This window comes from Argopecten irradians, chromosome 2, assembly GCF_041381155.1.
Source record: "Argopecten irradians isolate NY chromosome 2, Ai_NY, whole genome shotgun sequence".
Lineage (NCBI taxonomy): Eukaryota > Metazoa > Mollusca > Bivalvia > Pectinida > Pectinidae > Argopecten > Argopecten irradians.
The window spans coordinates 42,449,227-42,462,706 of record NC_091135.1 but is presented as its reverse complement, the minus strand read 5'-3'; the positions used below and the strand labels follow the sequence as shown (position 1 = coordinate 42,462,706).

Here is a 13,480-nt window from a genome sequence, read left to right as displayed (position 1 = left end):
AGTTATTCTAGTTCCTTAACCCGTGCGTAGAGTTCCTACAGGGTAACTACCCTGGGTTTGACTGGTTTGCTGCTACTGTGTTTCTCATATTTAATGGTAACATAGAGAAATCCTGGCAGTTTCTCTACAAGTTCTCCACATTTGGTTGTTCAGGCTATCTCTGGACTCCCCGACTCCACTCTTCTGTAAGTCATTTATGTTTACTTCAAGTAAAAATCAAACATTATGAAAGTAACAAATAAAGCGTATACCATGTATAGTATTTCAGCCATTCGTTAATGTGAGAAGTTGTTGCTGTCTTTACAATAATTAAAAGAGAAGTTCTGTTTTTAATGAATCAATGGATGATATAAAATTAAATAGAATTTTAAGAATGTTTCACTTATTTCTGGTATACTGCTGTAGTTTTTGTCTGTGTGAATGCTATCTTGTTGGTAAAGAATTCTTCTCCTGACAGGTAAAACTGATTTGTAATTCCTTCAGGTTCATCTGCCTAGTGCCCTAATGTCCAGCGGTATATCTCCTCTGTTCTCCAGTACCGGTCACAACATCGAACTCATCCTACAGATAGAGCTCCCCCTAGTGGCCTCTGCCTTTCGAATGTCAGGATACACACCAGCACAGGTAACTTTCCTTCCGAAAAGATTCTTTCAGTGTAAGAATTTCTGCTCTTTTATATTTTAGAAACCTTTTTTATCCTTTCTGTACCTTTACATATCATCAGCATGTTGACAAATGATAGTCAACACTTATCATAAAAATACAAATCATATACCTATAAAACTTTGATTACCCAAAATATTCGCCAGTAGTCAGTATGATACGATACATAGGAGTCTTCAGCAGTATTCTTCTGTGAGGTAGCACTATAATGTTAAGGTAAGAGTATCTGCTAGCATGAAAAGACAATCCTTGTAGACCCATGGTTATCCTCTGCTACACTTATCACTGGGTGACGGTAGTGCAATCAACTGTGGGTCTCAAACAATGAGAAAGGCAAACATACTCTCAAAATATGGTCACACAAACTTCAAATAAAAGTAAAATTATAAATGTATAAATAACAATAGCTTGAAGACCTGAAAGCATACAAACAAAATATACATTTATTGATTAGGGTTGATTTTCGGGACATAATTACAATAGTACTGTGTGTTGTAGATCTGTGTACATTGGCTGAAGCAGTGTTTCTGGGACTACCTAGACTGGCAGGACATCTGTCACTATGTGTGTATCTGTATTGTGATGGGAATCGACTACCAGGTATACATGTGTGTGGCGATTCTACGTCATCTACAGAAACGTATCATGGAGCACATGCAGACTCAAGATCTCATCATCTTCCTTAAGGTAATACAAACTTTCTCAAACAAGTGTCTTTTGGAGGCTTATTTACAATATATGTGACAGCATACAATATTCTATTTTTAGGATTTGACCCAATATTTTATGTAATTCTGGTAGTTCATTGCTATCCTGGATTGAAATGTAAATATTGTTATTTTTTTAATTAAATGACCTGTAATCTAATGATTAAATATACAGGTATCATCTTATGAAAGTTTACATTGTCATATCCCAAACTGACTAATGCAGTTTTAACTTCTTTTTTTTAAAGGAAACTTCTCTGGAGGGATTCCATGTGTCTTCAAATCTGAGATTTATGAATGAACTGGAAAAACGCTACAGAAAAATTGTGCTATCTGATATGCTGAACATATCAAAGCCATGATGAAAAAATACAAGGTTGTGGGAACTTCTATCTAGTGAACAAATTCTTAACATTTGATAAGTAAAAACTATCGAAGACAAGTTTAGCTTTTGTCCCACTCAAAATTGGTGCAATGATATTTTCTTCTTATTATTTTGAATTCATAAAATCATGTCATCATGTAAAACATAAAAATTTTCACAATTCATCACAATCATGTGCAGAGAAAAAACAATTTAGTAGTTCATTGCTTCAGAAAAATCATCAGATTTTATATTTATGGTTTTAGAAATGATTAATGATTATATGAAAAAATCAAAGGCAAAAAGAAGTTGTTATTATACTGTGATATTTAAATCTAATTTATTTTTTTGTAATACATGTAATAGTACTGTGAATAGTTAATAGCTTTTTTAATTTACATAAATTTAATTTAATGAATATATTTAAATTATAGAAAAAATGTTGGTTTTTTTTGTACCGGTATATGGTTTTTGATATGATGTCCCTGGACAGTCCCGAGATATTTGAAATTGACCATGATGTGAATCTCCCTTACCTGTTATACGATTCCGATTTGTGCAGTACATTCTACTATGTTATAATGGTGTATATAGCTGTGGAATCCCTTTATAATCAACTGTTGATGTATAGTTATTATTCCCTCTGATACATCTCTGAGTACAATCCAATACATCAGAGTGTATTCTGTGAAGTGAGAATTACATGTATAATTTTGTAAACATTACATCCGTCCACATAACATTCCCTCCATGTTGTAATTTGTTAATACCGTACATATGATCACAAAGCTGTTGGTAAAGTGAAGTTATCAAATTTACTTTTTCACTTCATCTACTTCTAAAAGTTCTATGTTTGCATTTCTATATTCCTAATAAAGCAAACAATTAAGTTGACTGAACCGGGCACTGAAGAATTCAACTTGCTTGTATTCTGTATTATAGAGAGTCTGAATTTAAATGTACTTGTTCACACAATGTGTTTGTACATGTACCAGGTGTATATCATTTCTTGATAAAGAATATAAGACCTAAGGAAACAATTGGAGGTTAATTGTTAACTTGTATTATTTATTAGTATACAATAGAGAGATATGTTCATAAGATTTGTTAAACTTTGTATGCCCACACTTTATAACCCATAAGATAAATACTTGAAGAAATCAATTATCTGTCCTTTATTGACAATGAAAACCCCTGTTATCCTTTTCATCTTATCCAAATAGGGTAGATTTGGGTTTACACTACACCAGAATGCATCTGATGCAGATTTATACAAAGTCGACTTACTAGTGTAAAGAAAGCACATGTAGGCACCAAAGTATGGCTGGAATACAGAATCAACAGGGTCTGGATTATAGATATAAAAAAAAACTTCTATATTTTGTGAGGCTAAATATTTGTAAGTTTTAGCAGATACCCATATTAATTTGACATGCACTCTGGTTTAGACAGTCTGTTGTACCACAGGTGTTTGGCTCTATAGACATTATGTATGTAATAGTATGTGTACAGTATTACATACATAATGTCTATAGAGCCAAACGCCTGTGGTACAACAGACTGTCTAAACCAGAGTGCATGTCAAATTGATATGGGTATCTGCTTAAACCACTGTAACATAGAGAAAGAAAAAATGTCTATAGAGTCAAACTCCTGTGGTTGTACTTTATGTGTGCAGATTTAGACTGGGATCAAAAGTGTCTGGATTATCAAGGTTTCAAAGTATATAAATCATTTTATGTTGCTGCTTTGCAATATTAGAAGCAATTTTTCATGTTCAAATAATAAAGGAAATGGTTTACTGACATCTGTCCAATTAATATGTACAATGTCAGCGTGTTCATACCAAAATCATTTTAATCCCAACTAATACCACAGTACATGTACTTGCCAACATTTAAATTTTATATGAAACATTTGATCAACATATTTTATTTGTTTAATGGATGGATTTACATTCCGAAATAAAGTGATATTGTTTAGAATTTACAATGATGTTTTGAATTTTCTATGTACAGTACATGCATTTTTAGTGCTGTTACAAACGTAAATTGGAAAGTTTAAAAAGCTTAAAAGGGTGTATCAGAGAACTTAATAAAACTGGATTTCACGAAAACGTGCAGACTATTCTAGGAACTAAACACAATGACAGATTGTGTAACAAACTGTTCTTCACCATGCACAACGTTTTCTTTACTATTATTTAAGGAATAGATTTTTATTTTGTTGAGGTTATGAGGATATAATGATAATGGAGCCCGTGTAAATTTTATGTAAACCGGCTTCGCCGGGATTACATAATTTACACATGCTCCATTATCATTATACCCTCACAACCTCAACAAAATAAAAAAATCTATTCCTTATATTTACAGTTTTTCACGTAAATGAATATAATTTATTCTCGCAGCAGTTGCATATTTTTTTATTAAAATACTCGTATTTTTTTCTCTTCCGTCATCGTCAACGAATTTGATTGAACAGCTGATTGGAATTGCTTCATTCATATGTTCTCACCAAAAGTGGGGTCATGACCCCACGTTGCTACGCCATCGACTATTCTCGTAACAATAGAATCACTGCACGTGTTGTGCTATCATTATAGTTATTGAGTCCATGTCAGTGTAAACTGTAAATATTGAAAAATACTATTTGGTTGCAACAATTAACCTCTAGATCTGTAACATGTGTGTATAGATATTGTGTTGTCAAATTTAGGTTGCAACTGATTTGTTTCATTATGTCTGCGGTGAAATTACCATATTTCATTTCAGAATATTATATTGTCGGATGTTAAAGACTATCAGAATTGGGCAACAGGTAACATGCCTATACACACCCTCTCCTTACATATTAACAGTACAAACAAATCAATATATATATATTTACATAAATAATGTATTTTATCTAATGATGATGATATCCTAAAACATCAAGCTAGATATTGATAAACATCATATGTAGCGGGATTGGACTGGGTCGATCATCGGTGACCAGGTAGCTCAGTCGGTAGAGCACTCGGCTAGTGTTCGGAGGGTCCCGTGTTCGAATCCCGGTCTGGGCGCTACATTTTCTCCTCTCCTGTTACAGATATACAAAATGTCTACTAGTTTATTTCATTACAAATAGAAAAGAAAAAATGATTTTACAAGATATTCAACAAATTCAACGAAATCTATTCAACAATTACATATTCAACCTTATACTTGCCCAGGGCACTTAAAGGCCCAATATCCGCATCTTTCTTATTTTTTTCATGATTTAGGAGAATGTTGAAAAAAAATCCTGTTGTAAATCATGCAGAGAGAGGACTAAATCAAAGTCAAGATGAGCGATTATGATTCGGAATACTTTGATAAAAATCTTAAACATCGCTAGGTGGGTCCCACTTAGTCAAACAAGCCGAAGTTAGCCGACATTGTAACGTCGTTGCCGAGAACGTCATGTGACTACCGTTACTACGTAACGTCTGTCCGAACTCTTCCGAAAACGGGTCATGAACTTTCCGACTTCCGTTCGGTAATAATCGTAACTTCTATGGCGACCAGTTTAAAATGAAGGCATGTTTACATGTATCGACTTTCAGCAACTGCTGTACTAAAGTTATTAAAAAATCATTACAAATATTCTTTAATATATCTTAATTTCAACTACATCTACAAATACTAACAATATCGGAGTCGAATTTAACTTGAAATTTTGTTGATAGTTACGTATAGTGTGGCTTTAAACACAAGGGGGTGCTTTAACTTGGTAAAAACCAAATTTGTATTAGCCTCTCATAAAATTATTGCACAAAGTAATCCATTAAGTAATTTACAGAAGAAATCAAATAAAGAAACCATCAGTTTTCATATTTTCAGTCTTGGAGTTTTCACGGCAAAAAAAATGATATGTCGACACTTTTACATTTGGTGGATTACGTCCAAAGGGAGGTAACTCGAAGAAAAAATAATCTAGGGGAGGTAACCCAAGGTCAAACAAGATGGCGACCTCCATACGAGTTGGGTCGGCATGTGTAAGGAATATTTTACGTACAGATGGGGTCATTAAGCAACACGTTAGACAGCGATGGAAGTGGAGACATAGTGGGAAACGTCCAGAGGAAGCCATGACATATGAACAACGAGTTGCAGGTACTTATTTTTCTTCAGATATTAGGGGAAAGTGGTGTTATTAGTTGACGTTCGGTCAGTGTCAAAAACAACATTTCCCTTTGACTTATTGACTTGATTTGTAAATTTCAAGGTGTTATCCATTGTGACTCCCTGGTCTTTCTCACTGTTAGTTTTCCCAAGATGGATTCTGTTGTTACCGTCCTTTATACTGTAGCATATAGATAACATAACTAAGTGCACCTGGCTTATGTAACTCAATCTGGAAAAGTGCTACTCCCATAACATGAGAGTCGACTGATCAGCCGTTTTTCATTGGACGTTACTTTGTTAGACACGACGTAATGTTTCAAAACTGTTTTAATTAGTTATACCTCTAACATTGTTGGAGTGGAAAAGTGGAAACATATGGTTGGTAATGGAAACAAAAAATCAAAATTCACTTATAATTGGAGAAAACAATTGGAAGATAATAATTAAGAAAAAAACATCTGAAAAAGACCTTGGTGTGACTCTAGACAATAAATTAATATTTTCTGAATCTGTAAATAACACAACAGCGAAATCAAACAAAATCATGGGGTAATATTCGGGTATAGGTATATGGATCCAGTCATATTCACTACATTGTTCAAGACACTGGTAAGGCCCCACCTGGAGTATGGATCTACTATATGGTCATCTATGTATCAAAAAGATAAACAAAACTATTGAAAATGTCAAGAGAAGTGCAACTAAAAGGATACCCTCCCTAAAGGACTTCCCATACGGTAAGAAACTAAGAAAACTTGATCCGCCAACGCTGGAGTATAGAAGAAATAGATCCGACTTGATTCAAACCTTCAAAATCATCAATAAAACAGATTCTAAAGACTCAAGAAGGATGTTCCAAAAACCAACATACACAGCAACTAGAGGAAATGCCAACACAATCTTTAAGAAGCCTTTTTGACTAAACTCAAGCAAAAACTTCTCAAGCCGTGTCGTAAATCTGTGGAATGGTCTTCCTAATGCTTATGGAGTACACCAAATGTCAACATCTTCAGTAGCAGACTGAACAATCATCTGAAATATCACCCAAGCAAGTTCGCCTCCAACTGATTGTGTGTGTTCAATAAATTTTTCGATTAAGCAGATACAAGGCCAATTCAGTTTTAATATTGGCCTTCAACTCCAAGTATTTTCATATCATACTATGAACAGTTATATATATTGAGCATTTAACCACAAGAGAAAACCAAATTCTATATCATCCAGGCTCCATCAACTATACCTTTTTTTAGCATTTTAACTTCTAAATAATACAATTTTAATTGTGCATGCAACCGGAGTTCAAATTCTAGTTTGTATAAGAGGTTAAAACACCCCTATCAGACATCGCAAGCACAGAGCCTCATTAATGCCTCTCTACAAGTTCCCTGTCTTTCATCGAGGCTGAATACCTGTGAATTACCTGCAAACAAAATTCGACCGCCAGAAGTTTCATATTCTGTTGAGCATTTGACAATATTTATTTGTGAAACTTATTAAAAAAAACTTGATGAATCATTGTTGTATAAGTTTGTCACAAAATTGCTTAACTTGTAGAATATAAATGCCTTGGGTGAATCAAAGTTGTACAGTACTGTACTTGGGTGAATCAAAATTGTACAGTACTCTACTGTAATCCCCCCTCCCTCGCTTCAAGTCTTCACCCCAAAAGACACAAGTTTTTTGTCTGCCCCTGTTTTTGATAAAGAAAAAAACATTTGATTTGTCAGCAGTGGAACGTCTTTAAATGTAGCGCTAAAAAGTGAGTTATCTGGTCCAATCAATTATACCTTTTTTAAATTAGCTTATGGACAATACCTATAAAAATAACTTTATCTTGTAAATTACAAACAAAGAAATGCTTACATGTGTATATTCTTAAAGTTGTTATTCATTTTTGCTTACAGCATTAGCTGGAGAAAAACCCAAGGTAGTTAATATTGGATTTAAACAACCAACACCTAAGGATTTGGAAATTTCTGAAAAGAAATTAGATGAATCAGAAAAGAAGTCATTGTTTGAAAAAGATGGTAAGTACAGAGTTAATTATATTCTCTGACAGAGATTAACACATGATGTAATGTTTCTGAATGATCATCACTTCAGTTTTAGCTAGCTGTAAAGTAACAGGATCAGCTGTTTTAAAACCACTAAATCAAAATTTGCAGTGCTCCAATTAAAGATGTTTTATTTTCTTTTACATCAACAAAACTTAATATAGTGTGGCTGATTTAATTCTATAAAAAGTAATGGATTTAAACGTATATTAAAAACAAAGTACTACATCATGATTTCCGCAGTCAGATTGTATAGATCACAGAACCTTCTGGCTTTAGTCCCTAACCCATGGGTTGTTAGTTCTTTATCCTTGTGAAACAGACTTAACAGTTGCCAGCAGTAGGTATATTAATTGCACATATGTTAATGGAGTTTTTCTCTCTGGGTACTTTGAATTTTCTCCACTCCTTGGTTCAAAACCTGGTACATTCTGTGAATGACCCTAGCTGCATGATTATGATATTGTTAAAGAGAATGTTATCTGTAAACAAAAGTTGTTAGTATTGGTATACGTGATACAGTACTGTCTGAGTGTCTCATAATTTTATCAGTGCATTAAGGGGTGCACCGGTTTTCTTACTCAGTGAGAACCCTAGCAGGCATCCATCTGAGCATACATAACTTATATACCAGGTATAAATGTTATATCTGTATGACTTTATTGTTTCATAATTGCCATAAAGTAAACAAAGTTTAGGTTTATGTAATTCTTTGATTTTTCTGTATTATTCTTCATTCTATGACAGATGAGACAGTGATACAGTCCATCCATGACCTGTGGTACCGGTCGACCTGGAGTAGGGACATGTGTCTCGCAGCACAGCATTACGGCCTGTATCAGGACCTATTCCATGGCTGCTTCTTTTACCCACAATTCCCTCTCAATGTCTGCTATGAATATGACAGTGAATCAGTGACAGTTGTTTACAATGGAAATACGATTCCTCCTTCAGAGGTCATACAGCTTTTGAAAAATGTTTATTATTAAATATTCAAGTTTTATATTAATCAATACAGTAATACATGTTTATAACGAACACACTGACAATGAGTAAAATATTCTTGTAATCTGTTTGTAATTCGTAGCATGTGTATAATGAATTATGCTGATAACAAAGTAATTTTCTTGGTCCACAGATGTTTGTTATAGCTGTTTTACTGTATTTCTCTATATAATTATGTCCCTTAAATGCAAAGGATAACTGATGGTGTTAAAATTCAATAACAAAAAACCATTTAGAGTACATAGTTCAATGAATATAATACTCTAGCTATGTTAATACAACTTTTACCAGTATCTTTATTGACAAAAACATTGACTGGAAAGATCTATATTAAGCCATATAATAAAGCATTACGTTTTAGAGGAAATGCCACAAAAATAAAAAAAATATACATCTTAATAATTTATTTCATTTCTTTATCATTGTTTTAAATTTATGTATATTTTGTTGACAGGCAGAAGCTGTGCCACAGATAGAATATGATTTTGTTGCTGACAAATTCTACACACTGACCCTGACTGCTCCAGACAGTCACCTCCAGGACAATGATTCAGAGTACCTACACTGGCTTGTGTGAGTTGTACTAAGATCACCTAATACACACGTGCACAGACAGTGAACTATTTCTGTTATGAACCCATCAGAGCTATTTATCTTAAAGATTATATATCTAAAACTTCAACAAAGAGAACTTTTTCATTATCCGGGATAAAATGTGGTCTGTTTGTGAATATTATCAAATACTCATTTTTAGGGACATTATCAGATTTCATTTTTCTATAAAATTTACCCAATTTTATCTTCATTTTCTTGAAAGTGGCAACATACCGGGTGATGATGTCAGTAAAGGGGAAGAACTCTGTAGCTACCTGCCACCTTTCCCTGTTCGTGGTACAGGTTTCCACAGATATGTGTTTATGTTGTATGAACATGAAAAAGAAATAGATTTTTCTAAAGAAAAGATGCCAGACAATTGGTAAGTAGACATAGAATACATCCTGGGGTGTAATTCTGACCGTACAGTCAAACCTCGATGATTCGAACTTCGATGAATCGAATTTCTCGCTGTATCGAAGTTTTTGTCTGGTCCCGAATTTCTTCACTATATAACATTACTAACTAACCCATGTATGAATCGAAGTTTTATGAATCGAAGTTCTCGATGTATCGAACTTTTTTCATGGACCATTTGTTATAGGATCATAGGTAACTGACACTCGATGATTCGAATAAAAATTTACCTGTACAGATCAGGTGTTCGCCGATACCCCGCGGCATGCTGTCACACCTAGCTGTCTCGCGACGGCCCTTCCCTGGACAATAGGGATTAGGACAGCTTGTGTTGCTAGCTTGATATCATCAAGATAATTAATATCACTAATCAGACCAATCCCGGTGCTTTGTTTTTACAAGCTGTGTTAAATCATTAGTACGGCAAAGATACAGTTAGTAAATAACGGTAAATAGCGAGCCACATTATAAGTAACTCATACTCAAAACTGTTACATTGCACAACTTTGGCATAAATACTGGAGCAAATCGATCATTCTAAATTTAAGTATTTTGTAGGTGTTGTAGCGCTTTCGGTTCCTCCTTTTTAGTTTCGTTTTTACAACGTGTTTTCGTTTTTATATTCATTCCGTAATATTAACCATCGCTTAAATAGTCACCAAACGAACACTTGTACATGGGTTAGGCCTGGTACACGTAAGTCTTGTTTATAATATTCGTATGTATTGCTAACGATAGCAATACATGTGATTAATTGCATACTTCATTTTTATTTTGTTTTGCTTGTGGTAAATACAATGATTATAAAGTTTATGGAACGGAGACGACATGTACAACTACCACAGTTGGTCATGGTAAAAAAAAACATCGGTCTAATTTCAACCACGAATAATTCGAAGTCTCGATGTTTCGAAGTTTTTCTGGCGGTCCCTTGAACTTCGATACATCGAGGTTTGACTGTATATATGAAAATTTGATAGCAATAGTTTTACACCAATTAACATGTCATTATACAGTCTGTTCAAAATTTCAAGTGCTGTAAACACTACAAATACACAATAAGTCCTTTGTTTAATTTTCTATATTTCATACTCAGTTGAACTAGAAAAATTTAATATTTTTATATGGAAACTTTGTCTGACAGTAGTAAGTGGTCAGAAAGGGCAGAATGTCATTTAATGTTTTCTAAATCTATTCATCACCAGGTAGTTTCTTTCTCAAAGCAATGTGTACCTTAATGTGTGTAATCATGATTGTTGTATATTGAAAAGTTTCCATTAGCTTCACAAAATAATGGAGGATTCTTAATACTCAAACTTTATTTGATTTGTATTTTCAGTATGTCACTTCAGCAGCGAACTTTCCAGACATCAACCTTCTATAAAAACCTACAAGATGATATTACACCTGTATCGGTGGCTTTCTTCCAGAGCGAGTGGGACAACTCTGTCACCAAAACATTCTGGGACAAGTTAGGTAGGCAAGCTTACAACAGCCCCTCTAGGAGTCACATTCAGAAGCTCTTGGCTCCATGCATCTGAACTCATTCGTTGAGGATTTCAAATTGATTGGTTGATTGCTTTTTCAGGGCTAAGGATTTTTCAACAAGTGGACCCCTGATTATCTGGCCACCAGTAGTCCGGAAATTACATATAAAACTCACAATCTGGGCAGAATTGTCAGAGGAAAAACATCTTATTCTTCTCAATTTGAACTGTTTAGATTGTGGGTTCACTGCTCTAAGTAGATAAAATTTTATACAGTCAAAAGTATTCTTTTGTCTAGAAAGCTTTGGATAATAACACAACTTTACATGAATATTTATGCAGCTTTACATGGATAATAACACAGCTTGGCATGATTTATTATATTGATATACAATTCTCTTAAATGATTGATTATGTTAAATTTGGTTTCTGTGAGGTTTAAAGATAATTTAATTAAGATATTTGAGCATTGTACAAGAAATGTTTTCTTCTATTTCAGAAATGAAGGAGCCATTATTTGAGTTCATACATCCGTCACCCTATCATCCAAAACAAGACAAATTCCCTCAGGCAAAACCCTTTAACCTGTAAGTTCCATTATAGGACATCTTAGCAATAACCTAATGCAATTATAGTGGTAGGTAAAAAGAATGTATTCTGCTATCCTGACCCCATCATTGTATTCTGCTATCCTGACCTCATCATTGTATTCTGCTATCCTGACCTGAGCATTGTGTTCTGCTATCCTGACCTCAGCATTGTATTCTACTATCCTGACCTCATCATTGTATTCTGCTATCCTGACCTCAGCATTGTATTCTGCTATCCTGACCTCATCATTGTATTTTGCTATCCTGACCTCATCACTGTATTTTGCTATCCTGACCTCATCATTGTAAAGTGCAGTATAGGTTGCATTTTGCGATTTAGGTTTACTAACGATATAGAGGAAAATGCAAATGACATTTCAGTTTTATGTCCAATACTATGTAACATTGTTGTTGTTTTTTCTGCGGTCTACCATGGTCTATCTGATGTTGTATCAATGGTTCTTGTTTTTCAACATACAACAGTATTTTCCACACTTTGGGAATTTCGAAGTGTTCTAGATGTTTCATAATTTCAGCCAATCAAACTAAATAGACACAAGTACAATATGATGTTTTACTAGATATATAGTATTTGGTATGCTCAATTTAAGGCAATTTGATTAATTCACATTAAGTGTAGCTATGAATATTAAGCAAATCTTGCAAATACCAAATCATGATGTTGAGAATGTTAAATTTAATGTACACACTGTATAAATAAAAATATTTTCTGACTTTTTTGTATAACCCTTACAGATACCTTGACAGATACCGTGATGTGAAGGATCTCAATGAAGAAGTACTAAAGGAGAGATTAAAGACATTATCACCCTTATCTCCACCCCCACCACCGCCAAAATATCCCAACATTGTCCAGGATAAATATGCTCCAAGTTGGCTCCGACTGAAAAACAAACACAAACGTCTCCGTGAAATGCACTGGGAAGACATGAAATGATATATTTGTGAATTAGGGTCGTGATGTTTGGAGCAACCTGCTCACAATTTATGGAAATGATGTTCACAGTAAAATATATCGAATATCTCTGAAGAGTATGTGGAGTGTTTAGAGTTAAGAACAATGTAACCAGAGAAAAAGAGAAAAAAAAAGACACTTAAAAAGTGGGAAAATATGTATGAGTGAATAGTGTGAGGTATGTATCAGAGTAAAAACAAATAAAGATTAAAAATTCTACAATTCGTTTTATTTTTACATTAAATTACCTACTGTATACCACTTATTTTTGACGAAATGCGAAGTTTCTATTAATTTTATATATATATAAATTATAAGAGAGCACATTTCCTGAATAATTGTATAAAATATGTATATAAATGCACGATTGTCAGCAAAGCCTTTGATAGAAAAAATATGTATTCACGAATATGTTGAAATAAGCTGAAGTTGTGAAATATAAATATACGCGAAAATAAAGTGGCTTACTGCGTAC

General features: G+C 33.8%; 2 protein-coding genes across 5 annotated transcripts in view; both read left to right on the top strand.

The window, feature by feature from the left end:
- LOC138315559 (protein broad-minded-like) overlaps window positions 1–3,726 on the top strand; it is a 34,190-nt gene extending 30,464 nt beyond the window's left edge. For all 4 annotated transcript variants that reach the window (XM_069256669.1, XM_069256668.1, XM_069256666.1 and 1 more), the window contains 4 exons: window positions 31–185; window positions 484–624; window positions 1,162–1,350; window positions 1,619–3,726. In XM_069256669.1, coding sequence (XP_069112770.1) covers window positions 31–185; window positions 484–624; window positions 1,162–1,350; window positions 1,619–1,732 — 599 coding nt within the window. In that variant the 3' untranslated portion in view covers window positions 1,733–3,726. The remainder of the gene's footprint in view (window positions 1–30; window positions 186–483; window positions 625–1,161; window positions 1,351–1,618) is intronic.
- Window positions 3,727–5,685: 1,959 nt separating this feature from the next.
- Window positions 5,686–13,207, top strand: LOC138315555 (large ribosomal subunit protein mL38-like). Its single transcript, XM_069256662.1, has 8 exons — window positions 5,686–5,870; window positions 7,787–7,909; window positions 8,684–8,892; window positions 9,396–9,514; window positions 9,759–9,917; window positions 11,292–11,428; window positions 11,939–12,026; window positions 12,786–13,207. The coding sequence occupies exons 1-8, from the start codon at window positions 5,720–5,722 to the stop codon at window positions 12,985–12,987; spliced, it is 1,188 nt and encodes a 395-aa protein (XP_069112763.1). The 5' UTR covers window positions 5,686–5,719; the 3' UTR covers window positions 12,988–13,207.
- The last annotated feature ends 273 nt before the right edge of the window (window positions 13,208–13,480 follow it).

Coding starts and splice junctions, on each gene's coding strand:
- LOC138315555 (XM_069256662.1), top strand. CDS start 5,720: ATGGCGACCTCCATACGAGTTGGGTCGGCATGTGTAAGGAATATTTTA. Junction 5,871..7,786: donor ATATGAACAACGAGTTGCAG/GTACTTATTTTT, acceptor TTTTGCTTACAG/CATTAGCTGGAGAAAAACCC. Junction 11,429..11,938: donor AACATTCTGGGACAAGTTAG/GTAGGCAAGCTT, acceptor CTTCTATTTCAG/AAATGAAGGAGCCATTATTT.